The 16,148-nt window shown below is 42.8% G+C and overlaps 1 protein-coding gene across 2 annotated transcripts in view; it reads right to left on the reverse strand.

Annotated features, from left to right (window-relative positions):
* Positions 1-7,339: 7,339 nt before the first annotated feature.
* SLC16A1 (solute carrier family 16 member 1) overlaps positions 7,340-16,148 on the reverse strand; it is a 41,837-nt gene continuing 33,028 nt past the window's right edge. For both annotated transcript variants that reach the window (XM_028734514.2, XM_028734515.2), the window contains exons 3-5: positions 13,956-14,099; positions 12,014-12,880; positions 7,340-11,372 (exon numbers count right to left, since the gene is read on the reverse strand). In XM_028734514.2, coding sequence (XP_028590347.1) covers positions 11,095-11,372; positions 12,014-12,880; positions 13,956-14,099 — 1,289 coding nt within the window. In that variant the 3' untranslated portion in view covers positions 7,340-11,094. The remainder of the gene's footprint in view (positions 11,373-12,013; positions 12,881-13,955; positions 14,100-16,148) is intronic.

Genomic DNA, 16,148 nt, shown 5'->3' on the forward strand with positions numbered 1-16,148 from the left:
CACATGTTACAGGGAGAGCTACAATTTCAATACACAGAAAGGCAGGCCAAGCTGTGTGTGCCTCATGACCCAGCAAGAGGAGGAGGAGGCTCCCATTGCTAAAGTGGTCAGGTTTTCAATAGAATTGTAGAGCTGGAAGGGACCAATCCCCTGCTTTGCTGCAGGAAAGCAAATGAAGACAAGACAGTGAAATTTAAAAAACACATCCCACCCAATGTATATGTCACGAAAGAAAAAGATTTAGGGTGTTTCCAACACCACATTCAGCAACTGGACCCCATTTATTGGCTTCTGAAGGAAGGAAGCTTCAAACAGCATGAACTCACAGGCTGCTCAGCTGCTTGCTTAGTCTCCATGCAAAAAAGGAAGGGGGGAAGGGGCCCAAAATCTATTGTAAGCTACTTGCAGCAATGTGAAGATACTCCATGCATCTAAAGCTAAACCACAGGGCAAGCTGGTACAAGCCAATGGCTCACTTCAGAGAGCAGAACATGTTCAAATCACTGTTATGTAGCCGTATTATGAAAAGATGCTCAAAGTTTATGGATGTTAACAAGACATAAAGGCAGTGTTGCTATGCCACAAGCAAGACACAGCATAAACTGCTCTACATTTTGCAGCAATTGAAAGTCAGGAGGGACCTTTGATCTCTAACAGTGTTAGAGGTCTCTGTGCGTTAAGAAAATGTTATTACATAAGGAATTCAAAGTGCTGCTTTTGACTGATAGAGTCTTAAATGGTTCAGGACTACAATACTTCAAGGATCGCCCCTCCCTGTATGAACCAATGTGGACTTCATGAACACCATCTGAGGCCCCTTTTCACGTGCCTCCCCCATGATAAGTGCAGAAGGTGGCAACATCTGTGGAATGCTCTCCCCAGGGAGGCTCACCTGGCACCTTCATGACATATCTTTAGGCGCCAGGTGAAAAATTATCTCTTCAACCAGACGTTTGGCTGATTAACATTCTATGGCCTTTTAAATGTGTCTATGCAAACAGGGCTATTGGTTTGTTTTGCTTTTGTTTCATTATGCATTTTGTGTTTCAGTTTTGTATTTTTATGCTGTGAGCAGCCCCGTGATATTCAGATGAAGGGTGGTATACAAATTCAATAATATTTTGTAAACTTTTTATTTGCAACTGGTACGACAGTCCACAGCAGAAAATGGATCTCTGCCTGAGATAACTTTGACCTAGGAGCAGATGAGTGGGAGAAGAGGGTTCTCTACAGTCACAAAAGGGTGATGCACATGAGAGTCAGTGGAAAAACATGCCCTTGCTTGTACTCAGATAAGGCTAAATAATATGCCCAGGCTAAAGTGTGCCCTGGCCATCAGCTGAAGTTCCATGCCACTTTGTGCCTTAGCTCTATATTTAGTTAGGAAGCTATTTTAACGATGCAACATTTCTTGAATGCCTAGAAATAAAAGGCAATGAAGATAAGTCTTTCTGCAGTAGACCAAAGTTTAGCACAGGGGAAATCATCAGCCTTAATGTAGGCTGGTTTGAAAACTTAGCTACATGTGTCAAGAGAGGGTCCTGTTCTGTTCTGTGGGTATGTCACAGATTGGGGTGTGTGGTTTCCATTAATCTGTTGCATCTTTATGTCTGAAAATCCTCTCCACAAGACCACTGTAGAAAGGGCTGATCACTACTTTCTGTTCAGTCCCAGCAAAGATATCTTTACCCGCGTAGTCTACTACACAGACCAGACCAGGATCAATCTAATCTGGAAGCAAAGAAAGACAACTGGAGAAACAGCATGCTCATACTTAAGCCTCCAAACCAGTTTCATGCCAGCCAGGGATTTGTTTGCTTTTTCTAAGTTCCAGCCAAGCAGAGGAAATAGCTGATGTTATTTCCATCAGGGTGGAAGAAGAATAAATCATTGGTTGCCTACGGGGTCTTGACCTAGTGATGGCTGTACCAATCTTTCACTAAGATGCCATTCCCTATCCACACAAGACAGCATGCAAAACTAAGTATTGGAACAAGTGAATTTGCTTTCTTAATCTAGTTTGTTCCAATAAAAGATTTGGGGATTTGTAGATATAAAGGGAGCATGTGTGCACTTGGCTGTTTGAAAATGCTATTTAAAAATAGGTGGGCTTCTGCAATTTGGCAGTAAGACCCCATTTTTTTTTCCTGACTCACTTCCCTCCCCAAAAAGCTACAGGATTCACAGGTCAGTATCTTCGTTCTCCAAATTATAAAAAGCTTGTTCGTGTTCCAATATCAGACCACTGTAAATTGTTTTACGACATCAACATGTTTGGGTTTTAATTTGCTGGAAGCCACCCAGAGTGGTTTGGGTAACCCAGTCAAATAGGCAGCATACAAATTTACTGATTCTTTCTTCCAAATTGGTCTACAACCCCAGTTCTACTGGTGCTCACTCACTCAGTATCCAGCCACCACTCCTCAGTGCGGTGCAAATTTTTATCCAAACAGTTGTGGGAGGATAGGGAATATTTAACCCTCATACCTCTTTCCGCCTGCTGTCATTGCCTTAAAAAATTAATATAAAAATCCAGAGGGAGATTCAGTCACAGATCTCTTGTGCAACGTGCAGGTGTGTGTTGTTCCAAAAACACTAGGAAAAAAGAAACTTGAAACCAGAAAATTCTCTATATTGCATAAGCCTTTCACCTAACCACCTTAAGATGGAACATTCATGACCGACATTCAGCACTCATAGTGGATACCGACCCAGAACTGGCCGAAAGAGCAATCCTGAAAAAAAGAAAAAAGGTATTAGTTTCTCTACAAGTAGAGCATAAATATCCTGGGCAACTGAGAAAGATGGGGGGAAATAGATGAGGGATAGTGAACTGGCCTCAAGTTTAAGAATAGCCTAGAAATAAACGGGCCAGGCTGGTGAAGAGGAATGTTTATGATAGCTGCCTATGATGGAATTTGGTCGGGAGATGAACGAGAGTCATTTCACATTGCTATTAAAAGACATCCTTGACCTATGCAAGATTCACATTGGAATTCTTCCTTTTAGTAGAAACTTGCCCTAAAGGCATGAACACTTAATCCAGGATGCTCTGCTGTTCTCAGCTATCCTAGTACTAGTTGCAGAGAGCAAGCTCAGCACTCTCCTCTGTCTCCCTCCCTCCCCTTGAATACTTTTTCCTTTTTGTTCTGGTGCTGCAGAATCAAGGAATGCCACAGAAGCAGTCCCTTGGCATCTCCACAGTGACAACCTATATGGGAGAGGGGAAGGAAAGAAAATAGCCAGAATCTGGTCCTCACAGCGATTAGCCAGATGCCCAAGGAAAGCCTGCAAAAACAGGACCTAAGCACAATAGCACTCTCCCCATCTGTGATAGCAAGCAATGGGTACCGTATTTTTTGCTGTATAAGACTCACTTTTTCCCTCCTAAAAAGTAAGGGGAAATGTGTGTGCGTCTTATGGAGTGAATGCAGGCTGTGCAGCTATCCCAGAAGCCAGAACAGCAAGAGGGATCGCTGGTTTCGCTGTGCAGCGATCCCTCTTGCTGTTCTGGCTTCTGAGATTCAGAATATTTTTTTTCTTGTTTTCCTCCTCCAAAAACTAGGTGCATCTTGTGGTCTGGTGCATCTTATAGAGCGAAAAATACGGTAATATAGAGGCCTGCTGCCCCCAATACTGGAGGGGCTAGCTCAGTTGGTAGAGCACATGACTTCAAATCTCAGGGTTGTAGGTTTGAGCCATATGTTGGGCAGATTCCTGTATTTGCAAGGGGTTGGACTAGATTACCCTTGAGGTCCCTTCCAACTCTACAATTCTAGTACACGACAATGATGACTAGTAGCCATTGATAGTCTTTTGTTTAGTCGTTTAGTCGTGTCCGACTCTTCGTGACCCCATGGACCAGAGCACGCCAGGCACCTCTGTCCTCCACTACCTCCCGCAGTTTGGTCAAACTCATGCTGGTAACCTCGAAAACAGTCTTATTATGATAGTCTTATCCTTCATTAATTTGCCTAGCTTCCTTTTACATATTTTTGGGGGGTGGGTGAGAAGCAGCCACATTTGAAATGATTTAACGGAACAAGCTGCAAGTAAATCCTTTTCATTGGTTTCATTTGTGCAGTTGCAGCAGCTACAGAAGGAAGCTTGGCAATATCTCTTTCCCAACCTCCTTGCCTCTGTAAGCAGTAAAGCTATTAAACAAAATTACGGGGAGATTTCTGACCTCTAGATGCTCTGGTTTCCTTTTTAAGACAATTGCTTGAGCTATCTAGTTTACTCTGAGGCACTTATGTTTGGAGCCAAGGCAGCAAACAAGTTGGGATTTTATTTTTATTTTTAACATGACCTGGTAGAATGGAGCAGTTTCTTCTTCTCTCCTGCATGCCCACAACCTAGAATTCTATTTTATAAAATCTGATAGATTTATCTGTCCAGTATTTGAAAATTTTTAAAACATATTTTCCCACTTGCTTATTGCTGTTTGATTTTTTAGGTTGGATCTTCTCCCCGCCTTTTTTCCCTTTGCTAAAGAGAGCAATTCTGCTTAACAATGGACTGTTATCAGCACTTCTTAGCTTTGTACCAGTTAGACTATCACTCAGTGGTGAGGCTGTAACCACAGGAATGTGACAAGAAGCAAACCTGTCGCTCAAGAATGGAGATACAAGCATTGCACATTGCTAAATACTAGCAGTACACAAAGGCCCCATATCTGTCTTACTTGTGTTACTTCTAAATCTACAGGTTACAGAGAAGGCAAAATAAGGACTGGTCTTAATCAAAATAACTTTTCCGAATGCTATAAAAAGAAAACATTTCATATATCAGTTTCTGTTAGTCAAAACAATTTGCTTGTTTCAAAATTAGCAGTGCATACAATGTAATGGTTCAGATGCCAAGACAGAAAAGGTAGTTTGTTTGGCAATAGAGAGGCTGTTGGCTTTTGAATGTTACATTACTCCCTTTCTATGTTTCAGGCTAGATCTGCAGAACTGGATTCGTGCCCAGCAACCTGGCCTACAGAAGCAAAAGAGGACAGATGTACTCAGTTACTAACCTTCCCAGGCGCAACCTATCACAGACATCAAGATAAAGGTGTGCTATTTCCACACCTTTGAGCTGCTCACTTCAGTACATTTGTTAGCTGAATCTTATCTGTTGGGACAGTCTGTCATTAGAGTCAATACAGAAGTGTTTGAGTTTGAAGACTCATCTGCCTATTACGTGTGTGTGTGTGTGTGTGTGTGTGTGTGTAAATAATAATAGTAGTAGTAGTAATAATAATAATAATAATAATAATAATAATAATAATAATAATTTATTTGTACCCCACCCACTCTGGGCGGCTTCCAAAAAAAATATTAAAACACTCTAATACATCAAACATTAAAAGCTTCCCTGAACAGGGCTGCCTTCAGATGTCTTCTAAAAGTCTGGTAGTTGTTGTTCTCTTTGACACCTGGTGGGAGGGCGTTCCACAGGGAGGGCGCCACTACCGAGAATGCCCTCTGCCTGGTTCCCTGTAACTTGGCTTCTCGCAGTGAGGGAACCGCCAGAAGGCCCTCAGAAGGTAGAACGATGGGGGTGGAGATGCTCCTTCAGGTGTACAGGACCGAGGCCGTTTAGGGCTTTAAAGGTCAGCACCAATACTTTGAATTGTGCTCGGAAACGTACTGGGAGCCAATGTAGGTCTTTTATGTGGTCTCAGCAGCCGCTCCCAGTCACCAGTCTAGCTGCCGCGTTCTGGATTAGTTGTAGTTTCCGGGTCACCTTCAAAGGTAGCCCCACGTAGAGCGCATTGCAGTAGTCCAAGCATATATATATGGTATGCATTTACATACCGTATTTTTTGCCCCATAGGACGCACCGGCCCATAGGACGCATCAAGTTTTTTGGGGGGGAAATAAAGAAGAAAAAATTTATTCCCCCCCCCCCGGCGTTTGTGGGGCCGGCAGCGGGGAGAAGCGCTCTTCTCCCCGCAGTCCGCCTTCAGACCAGGTCCGGGGACAGCGGGAAGACGCGCTGCGGGGCCCATAGGATGCATCAAGTTTTTTGGGGGGGAAATAAAGGAAAAAAATTATTTCCCCCCCCCCAGGCGCTTGCGGGGCAGGCAGCGGGGAGAAGCGCTCTTCTCCCCGCCGCCCGCCTTCAGATCAGGTCCTGTGGCAGAAGGGGTGTTCCGTGTCACTGAAGGTACCTGGGCTTCTAGTGACAAAGATGGAGATAGGAGCATTGCTAAGCTACATATCTGATGCCTCTGGGGAGGACACCCCCATTCAGAAAAGGCTACTGCCCTATCTTCAGAACCCGGAACCACTCATCTAGATGTCCTCTATATCGGCAAGATTCACCTGTTCTATTCTGTTGTGCTCACCCTGAAGAACACAGGATCAGGCTCTGAGATAGATGTACAATGTGCTTTACAATAATCCTTGCTGTTCCTTATATATGTTTTGCAGTCCAAACCATTCTTAACTCAGTTATTACTAAAACGGGTATTGGTTTGTTCAGGAGGATTGGCAAAATTGGCAACTGCTAAGCTTCCCTCCAAATCATTGCTTAGCTCAAAAACCAGTGTTCCCAACTGGTCTATGTTTGCTCTCACAAAGCTGGCCTGGTGCTTTGGTGTTGAATGGCTATATAATTACCTCCAGGATCAGAGGCCTCTTAATAGCATGCATTGGAGAACAACAGGAAGTAGCTTGTGTTCTGCTGGAGGGCTTCCCATAGGCTGTTGTGGGAAAGAGGATGCCTATGGAGTGACCCTGCAGGATTCTTTATGTTCCCAAAGAGCTTCACCTACAAAGTAGACATCTACCTCCACCCTTCCTAATTAAAATACAGTTTCATGAATGAAGAGTGGAAGCCATTCTAAATGCCAAAAGAAACAGTAGCAACACAAATTAGCTGGGGATGCCAGCGTGTTCCTTACACTAAAACAGAGAATTCATTTTATCTTTTCATTTTATTACAGGCATTTTTACCCCACTCTCCAATCATGTTCCCAGGATGGCTATAGTTGCAATGGTTTGTAGCCGCTGGCGCATGTATGTGAGTGCAACAGACATCCACTTGTGCACCAGGACTTCCACTTCATAATGCTACTCCCTCCTTCAGCTCAGTGCATGTTCCCACTAAGAATCTGCTGCAGAGTGTTGGAAGACCCTCTGGAGCAGATTTGGGGGTATGTGCACGGCTGTGGGAGAAAAAGAGGAGGAGGAAGAGGGGAAATCATTGCATGAAAGTCCAGTAAACATAATAATTGAGAACAAATACCGTATTTTTTGCTCTATAAGACTCACTTTTTCCCTCCTAAAGGTACATCTATACTGCTGTAGTCGTGACTCCTTGTACTAAAGAACACTGATCACACCTGAAATTTTTCATTGTTAGTTTATTGCAATGTGAACCAGTTATTATGAATTCTTGACACATGGAACTTCTGAACATATAACTTGGTTTTATGTCGCAGCTCAATACAGTACAATAAAATCTGTTTATACAAAATACTCTATTGGCTTTATAAACAAACATATTCTAAAGTATGAAAATACCCTGACCTGTTCCTTTTTTGTACAATTTTAGAGCAGAATGCAATTACAAAAAAATAAAATAAAAATCCAAAACCTAAGCAAACAAGACAACAGAAAAGGATTTCACAGTGCATTGTGTAATACTGGCAAGAGAGTTCCAGAAACCTTTTTTAAAAAACAAAAAACCCAACAAGGTTACTTGTCAGAATCTACATATTTGGGGTGAGCAAATGAAAAACACAAAATCAATTTGTTCAGCTTTATTTGCATAATCGAAAAGTGTGGGCCAGTTATTAGTACTATTTGCGTAACATTCTAAGAAAGCAGACTTGGGTTTCTACAAAATGGTAAGAATTCTCTCTTCAGTATGAGCTTTGACAAGGCAAGAGTTTCACAGAGAAGTAATTTACCTTCGATTAAAAAAAAATGTAGGATACACAGTGAAGGAGAATCAAAGGTTTAAAACTTGTTAATCTATTTCCTACCCTTTAATGAAAAACGCTGGCATTAGTAAGTGGAGGGAAACTAATAGAAATGGGGTGCCTATTCTATGCCCCCCCCAGATGTTATTGGACAACAACTCCCATTATCCCTCACCATTCACCATGCTGGGAGACACTGAAGGGAGCTGGAGTCCATCAACATCTGGGGAGCCACTGATTAGCCACCCCTGCCAGAGCATCGTGTTATATTTAGCCTCTAAGGATGTGTATGCATGGACTTTTTGTGGGGACTGACAAATTATTGCTAAGTGTTACTAATCATAATTCATTTCACCACTCATATTAGCAAACTTTCTGGTGCTGAAAGCTTGAAGTTGCATATTTTCCTACAATCTGACTACCTGTCAAAGGACAAACTCATGACATCACATATTACACATTACAGGGATAGTTGCTGTTATTAACTCTTCACAAAACAAGCCACACAAATGTGTGCTATTCAGCCAAAAGGATCTGAAGGGTCCTCCTTGTTATAACTTGAGGCCAATCACAAGATAAAAGCTCTACGTACAAAGTCTGCAGCTGTAAGTGGAAATGTGGGAAGGAGAAACTGACGTGCCACACAGCAAACCTGCTTTTAGGTCGCACAAAGCAGTCCCTGCAGAGGAACCTCCTGTGCTTATGGCTTATTACGAAACTGCTAAATCAAAGGCACAGGAAGTTCCTGTGCAGATGATCATCAAAATACACTACCCTAGAAGGGAAAAACCCAACAGAATTTCAATTTATCAGGCCAAAAATTTGAGAACACTAAGAACACCCATTAATACTTAAACACCAGCTGTTTGGAATGGAACACTATTTTGCAGGGGGAAAAGAAGCAACCACTGCACAAATTCACAGAATCACAGAATTGTAGAGCTGGAATTTGGTTCATATTAAGCTGGGTTCAGATTCCCAGAACACGCTTAAAAATCTATTTCTTTTCCATATCCTAAAAAGACAAATGCAGTACCACAATATTATGAACTTTATACATTGAGGCTAGAACAAGACATTAGAATATTTGCGTCTCCCACCAAAAACAAAGAGCATCTTCTCTTCCTCCCTAATAGTACAAAACATACAACAAGGTCATTATGCTAAGGGCTTCCTGGCCATTGCAAGCAGCAACCAATGAAACTGTGTAGTGTGGGACTCGCAAGGAGCCCAATGGCACATACAATGCATTTTGTATTACTAGACATTACCAGAGGAGACATTGTTGTTTTCAGTGTTCCCCACATATCTTTCTGGCCTGAACATCAAGCAAGGTGCTACTGTTTGCTTCGGCAGTCACACACTGAAACACACACTGTTCACACACACAAGCATCAGGTACATTCCAAGAAAATTGTGCTTCTGTTACTTATACTCCTCTACAGGTTTTCACAAGACTGGGTGACTCACAACAGTATGTCTTAGACTGAAATTCTATATATACACTAATCTGTAAGTCCCATTGAACCATGTGGGCTCAGTTATTGGAACTTAACTTTACAACCCACAGAGATCATTTGCCTCTATCTTCTAACTAGATGACTCACAAGATATATGTCAATATACTTGTGCACTTTGGAATGTGGCTATGAAAAGTTGTTGAAAGTAGCATGAAAAACTACCAGCATTTGATGGGTGAATGAGATGATGCAAGTTTATTTGAAAAAGTAAATGTCTTACAGGATTATTTATTAACTTTTAGTAGGATTTATGACTAGCAAGAGGCTCTGCTATCCTCCCAAGTGTGGTTTTCACTCTCACTAACAAAAATGAATAAATATATACAAAGGATTCTCCCATCTTTTACCAAATAAAGCGTCTTGCAGCTGAGCAGCTACATCTCATTTCGAATTCTTAGCCCATTTGGAGTAAGTTGCCACATCAGAAAGCACAAGGAACTGAGAAAAACTAATGTCTCTGTTCAGCTTTTCCACCAATCTATCCTTAGCACAGGTTAGAAAGAAGTATCTACTCAACAGTTTAGCTAGTGCCGAGACACTGTTTTCTGAGCATTACTCTCCACAAAATGGGGTACCAGATTTCATCGCCACCCAGTCAGATCACTACTTAAAGAGGAACATGAGAATGAAAATGCATCCCTTTGGAAGTGGTGGGGTTAGTAAGCAAGCAGCTGTGCTTAGGGTGACACCCTTAGTCTTTCCTATTCCAAAGCTAGCTCAGACACTGAATGAGTCGAACGGGTATAGAAAAACTGTATAAATGAGGGTTCTCTTGATGCACAAGGCATACGCAAAGTAACCAACTCAACTACTTGCACAGATACCCGTTTTCATTTTGAAATGTTTTCTCAAGGCAGACATTCTAGGCTGATGACAACCAGTAAGTAAAGTAATGGTGACTAGAAAGTAGGCTTGACTCCATAATAAGTCAAGTGAAAGACAGTGGAAATGTCTCTTTGCATATTTTATTCAAATAGTGAGAACTCACATTTAACCAAGAAGGGACTTTAACAAAACAAAACAACTCACAACAATGAGAAAAGTTTTCAAAAACTGTTAGAAACACAATCAAGCTGGCATGTACCTGGAATCTAGAAACAGCAGGACTGCAATAATATTGATTAAAACTCCACCAACCTTTTCATCACCTATGCTCCAAAGCTATTTGTACTTCTACCAAGTCTGGCCGTAACAGAATTTAGAAGCTTGTGAAGTAGTGTTTATTTAACACCCAACCTTGAAACCTACTGCATAAAAAGTAGTCAAGATATCCTTTACAGATAGAGCCTACGCAGACTACAAAATTCTAAGTGGAACAGTTTGTAGAACTAAGGTAAGGCTTTTCCAGCAGAACAGCCTAAATGTGGAAGCTCTAAGGCACATATTAGTACATTCACATTACTGTTAAAAAAGCCAGAGTATAAAAATTTCCCTCCCTCCCCACCCAATACCCAATAAAAAGATGGCACTGCCCATTGAGCTCTGCTACTGTCAAATGCTGATAAAAAGACAATTTGCAGCTTTTTTTAAAAAATCACCTGATTTATAAACGTCTCCCCACTGTTCACTACCAACAGTGCTCCCCGCACCCAAGCACAACATATCATATTGATAATCTTTCGTCATGCCCTCCTGGATTTAAGATACCAGTCTCTCTCACATGTGGCTATCCTCCTCTTTCACACTATCTTCTGTGCTTTTCTGAGGCAGACTGGCCACATCATTACTGGGTTCTTTTTGTTTTTCAGCCTCGTCAATGTTGGTTTCTTCTTCTTTCGCTTCAGCCCTCTGCTTGTCCTCAGCCTTCTGCTCTTTTGCCAGCATCCGGTAATTGATGCCCATTCCAATAAACAGGAAGATCCCAGAGACAATCAAGATGATGCCACACGCCCAGTAGGTATATTTGTAGTCACCATAGATATCATTGAGTTTACCTAATAGGACAAGAAGGGGGGAAAGCACATTAAAAGATCATTAGAGTTTTACTTCATGGCTAGACGAGAAAGTCTCTGCCTTAATACCAAGGAGTGTGGGAACGTCCTCCTCTCCCTTTTTAGGTTATTTTCTACACAGGTAAAAAAATCCATGTTCTAAGCTGGATCAGCTCCACCATAAATATGTAATACAGGGATATGGGAATTGTACCACAGGCTGATGAGATCACTGTTCTGGCATTTGCAAAGTGCCAGAAGCAACATAATTCTGACTCTGGAGGAGAAGGAAATCTTTTTCAGAATGAAGGCCCTATTCCCATGTGGACCACCTTCTGAGTACAACTTGCCTTTGGTAGGTGAGACCAGATACAAAAGTGGGCAAGGCAACAAATGCAAATATTACCTTCGTAGCATAGGCCAGTTTCACCACACACCCCTCTATCGAGGCATCCATGAGGACACATTCCAGCCAGGCAAAAACACTCAAGGAGGGACTGGCTGGGGACAGTTCAGCAGGACAGATAGAGAGGTTTGGAGGGGCAGCAATTGGCCCCCAGAACTAAGCTTCCTCGCCCCTGACTAACCTTCTTGCCCCCTTTTCTCTCACCAAAAGGCAAATGAAATACAGAAAATACTCTTACCTAGGAGAGGGGGTCCCAAAAGAACAGGGCAGCATTCCACAATAGTCACCAGACCAACAGCACTGGAGAACCGTTGCGCTCCAACTAGATCCATCAGTGTTTCGAACAAGACGGAGCTGAGCCAGCCAAAGGCAAATCCGAAAAACCCAGCATAGATGCAAAAGCCGGCATAGGTGGTGGATATAGGGGCCAAGAGGTGGCACACTCCATTATAAACTACAGACACAGCAAAGAAGTACTGGATCCTGGGCCTCACCCACTTGGTGTTTGCTACCAAGCCCATGGATGGCCTGGCAACCATATCTACAAAGGCTAGAATGGAGAGCAAAAAGGCAGCCGATTCTTTAGAGAAATGCATACTCTTCCCATAATTACTGAGAAAGACTAATGGAGTAAAGAGTCCAAAAAACATGACCACGTTGCCAAACAGGTAGAGCAAGAAGCCACGGTGCGTGAAGAGAGACAAATCCAAAAACTTGTTAACAGTCCCCAGAACTGTGCTCTTCTGCTTTTTAGACTTCCCGGCAATAAGGTCTGCGCTGACATCTCCTGCACCATCTTCTTTTGCCCCTGCTTTGCCAGCCTCCTGCAACACTTCCTTAACTTCTTTCTTTGGCGGCTCCGGCTTGGGACCTATCGGTCTCATCAGAGACCCAGCAACACAACAGTTCAGCAAGAGGCCCCCGAGGATTAAGAAGCTTCCTCTCCATCCAAAAATGCTATAGAAATACTGGTTGAGGGGAGCCAGCGTAGACAAGAACACAGGACTGCCTGCCATAGCCAGTCCATTAGCCAATGGGCGCTTCTTGTAGAAGTACTTGCCAATCATGGTCAGGGCTGGGTTTAAATTAAATGCAAGTCCAAGGCCTGGGAACAGGAAAAAAAGTTGAATTAAGGGTATGAGAATGGCAGCTCTGCAAATCCACTGCTTTAGAGAACATATTTACTGAAGTAGGCTGAGTGAGAGAAACTGGGTCTATGTACTCTTATTTGCTGTTTTGAGCTACTAAGAAGGTGGGGGTGTGATTTTCTGACTCAGCTTCTACACTGTTGACGTATGTATGAAACGGAGATTCAAAGGATTTATGGTATAGGCGATTGAGGTTATTTAAAACAAACAAAAAAGAAGCACACGCTGAAAGAGCCAAGACACTAAATAGTGTAGGGATAGACTGTGAGTTAGGGGTTCTTACTTGACAAGTGCCCCATTTGTTTCCCAGGAGGGGCACCTGCAAGGTAAGAAGCAGTGCTGTGCTTTGCAGTCAAACTCCAAGGTTGGAAGAGGTAGTTGTTATATGCTGCATGTGGAGCTTCAAAATGAGACGTCACCACAGAAGTCTCTGTGGTGAAACCTGGTTCCCCGAAGAGGGGTAACTGCTGGGTTGAGGGCAATGCACCCTCCTTCCCTTTCGGCCCACTGCCTCTCTTCAAAGCACAGTGGACTCTGGGCACCCTCTTGCTTCCTGCTGAGAGAGGTGCATACAAAGAAGAAGCCATGCAACTCTCTCCTGGACCGCTCTGTATCTTTCAGCAAGCTTATCTAATTTTGAGCTATTTATATCACACCTTTCAGGGCACTTAAGGCAGACAACAATTAAAAACCATAAATTTAAACAGTCTTAAATATTACATTATAAAAAGAGCAGAACATTAAAAATGAAAGTATTAGAACCACAGAAAACCCAAAGGAGGATTGAAAAAACACAACAGCTAAAAAGTCTGAGCAAATAAAAAGGTCTTCACTTGAAACAAAGGGGAAAACAAAAAAAGGCATAGGTTTAGCCTTTCTAAAAGGCTGGGCAATTACTTGCTATAATCCTTTCAGTTCTGTTTCGTAGGCTACACTAGTTTCTTTGCATCCTTCTCAGATCTGGAATCATCACTTCAAAGAAAGAGCAGAGTTCCATGTAAGTAGTAGATGTTTTGCAGCTGTGCCACTCACCTCCTACAACCCCAACACAAAAGTAAAGCTCTTCCACTGTGTTACAGAAAGAGGCAGCAATCAAGCCACACCCTGAAAGGCAGCCACCTGCCATCATGACTGGCCGGCTGCCATACTTGTTCACCAGGATACTGCTGATGGGACCTAGGAGAAAATCGAAAGGACAATAGTTATCTAGATGTGAAAAAGGGTTTTACATTTCTGTTCATTTCCTACACTTTGGAACAGGTGCCTGCCAAGCAAAGCATGAACTTTTGAAGGCTGTGGATATTATACATGAATCACCATGTTAAAGATTAGCTTGCTTGTCCTAGGCTGATCCATATTTGGATCGAAGAACTGCAACTGGAGCTCTGCTTGTGGAAAAGCGCATTCCCACTCCAACACCATGAGAAGCTGTTCCTACAAGTTGGGTGACTTTTGTAAATGCCCCCCCCCCTCTCTCTCTGTGTGTGTGTGTAGAAATTCCAACTTCCTCCTTCCACTCTATGTACCTTTCAAGGAAGAAAAAGGTAATCATTATCACACCTCATGACGAAGGGGGCAGTGAAGGAAGTGGTTAGATGATCCAAGGGCGTCAGGAGTAGACTACTGCACCCACAGGAGTCATGCTGATGACCCGTGGGTTAGGGGTGTGTACAGTGGTACCTCCTGTTATGAACTTAATTCATTCCAGAGGTCCGTTCTTAACCTGAAACAGTTCTTAACCTGAGGTACCACTTTAGCTAATGGGGCCTCCCGCTGCTGCCACGCCGCAAGCATGCGAATTCTGTTCTCATCCTGAGGTAAAGTTCTTAACCCAAGGTACTACTTCCAGGTTAGTGGCGTCTGTAACCCGAAGTGTTTGTAACCCGAGGCACCACTGTATTATGGACATGTCCACATAGCTGAACACTCTACTTTAGAACTAGTTGAATTAGCATTTCATGAACAACTTACAAAATGAAGAATGGGTAGCAGAATGGGCATACATAAGAACAATTTGCTACAGGCTAATACAGGACGCGGGTGGTGCTGTGGGTAAAAGCCTCAGTGCCTAGGGCTTGCCGATCGAAAGGTCGGCGGTTCGAATCCCCGCAGCAGGGTGTGCTCCCGTTGCTCAGTCCCAGCGCCTGCCAACCTAGCAGTTCGAAAGCACCCCCGGGTGCAAGTAGATAAATAGGGACCGCTTACTGGCGGGAAGGTAAACGGCGTTTCCGTGTGCTGCGCTGGCTCGCCAGATGCAGCTTTGTCACGCTGGCCACGTGACCCGGAAGTGTCTCCGGACAGCGCTGGCCCCCGGCCTCTTGAGTGAGATGGGCGCACAACCCTAGAGTCTGTCAAGACTGGCCCGTACGGGCAGGGGGTACCTTTAATACAGGTGACAACAGGATTTTTCCTATGACAACCACACACTGAAGTGGTTGTGAGGGTAGGCAGTCTGTAGTAAACTCATTTTTTTACCAAATATGTAAATGTATGATTTAGCTCCAAGGCTAAAGTGGTAAAAAGTAGTTTGACGATTGGCATAACAGATGACTTGAACAGTTTCAACCAGATATAAAACATAACAAAAAAGAGGGTATTTTAGTATTACTTGTGTATCAAATTCCAAGCTAGTCAGTAGCTGAAATCCTCTCTAGTCAATATCTTCTATGTATATACTATATTCTTTTAATTACCAACAAAAAAGTATGAGTCTGATAAAGCTACACGACAGTATTTAAAGTACTTTCCTAAATCCAAAGCAAACAGTGACTAAGGACTTATAATAAAGCCCATTTAAATAAACCCAAATGTGCACGCCCTGAATATTAACTGATCTGGTTTCTCCATTAACAGATAACAAGGTACTCAGCCCCATGGTGACCCTGGATAACTAAACAGAAGTTTGCTGGCCTTGATAACAGCATCCTAGTTTTTTTTTTAAAAAAAACAACAACCCAAGGCATTCAGAAATCCCAACAAGTTCCAGCTGGGTCACATCTTGTCCCACTTGGTACTGTTCCAATTGTTTTTAGAGAAGTACACAAAGTACAGCAGTCTCCTTTCTGTGTGTCAGTTATTATTTTCCTAATAAAGCTTTTTTCAAAATCATGGTGAAGTGATTAGTGCATTTTAAAGCTGTGTAGCCGATTCATAAGAAATCTCAAGAATTAAATATGGGGCTCCCAAATTCCAGGCCTGTGAAGTTGCCCTGTCCAGCCAACCAAA

The sequence above is a fragment of the Podarcis muralis genome, chromosome 5 (genome assembly GCF_964188315.1).
Source record: "Podarcis muralis chromosome 5, rPodMur119.hap1.1, whole genome shotgun sequence".
NCBI classification, from domain to species: domain Eukaryota; kingdom Metazoa; phylum Chordata; class Lepidosauria; order Squamata; family Lacertidae; genus Podarcis; species Podarcis muralis.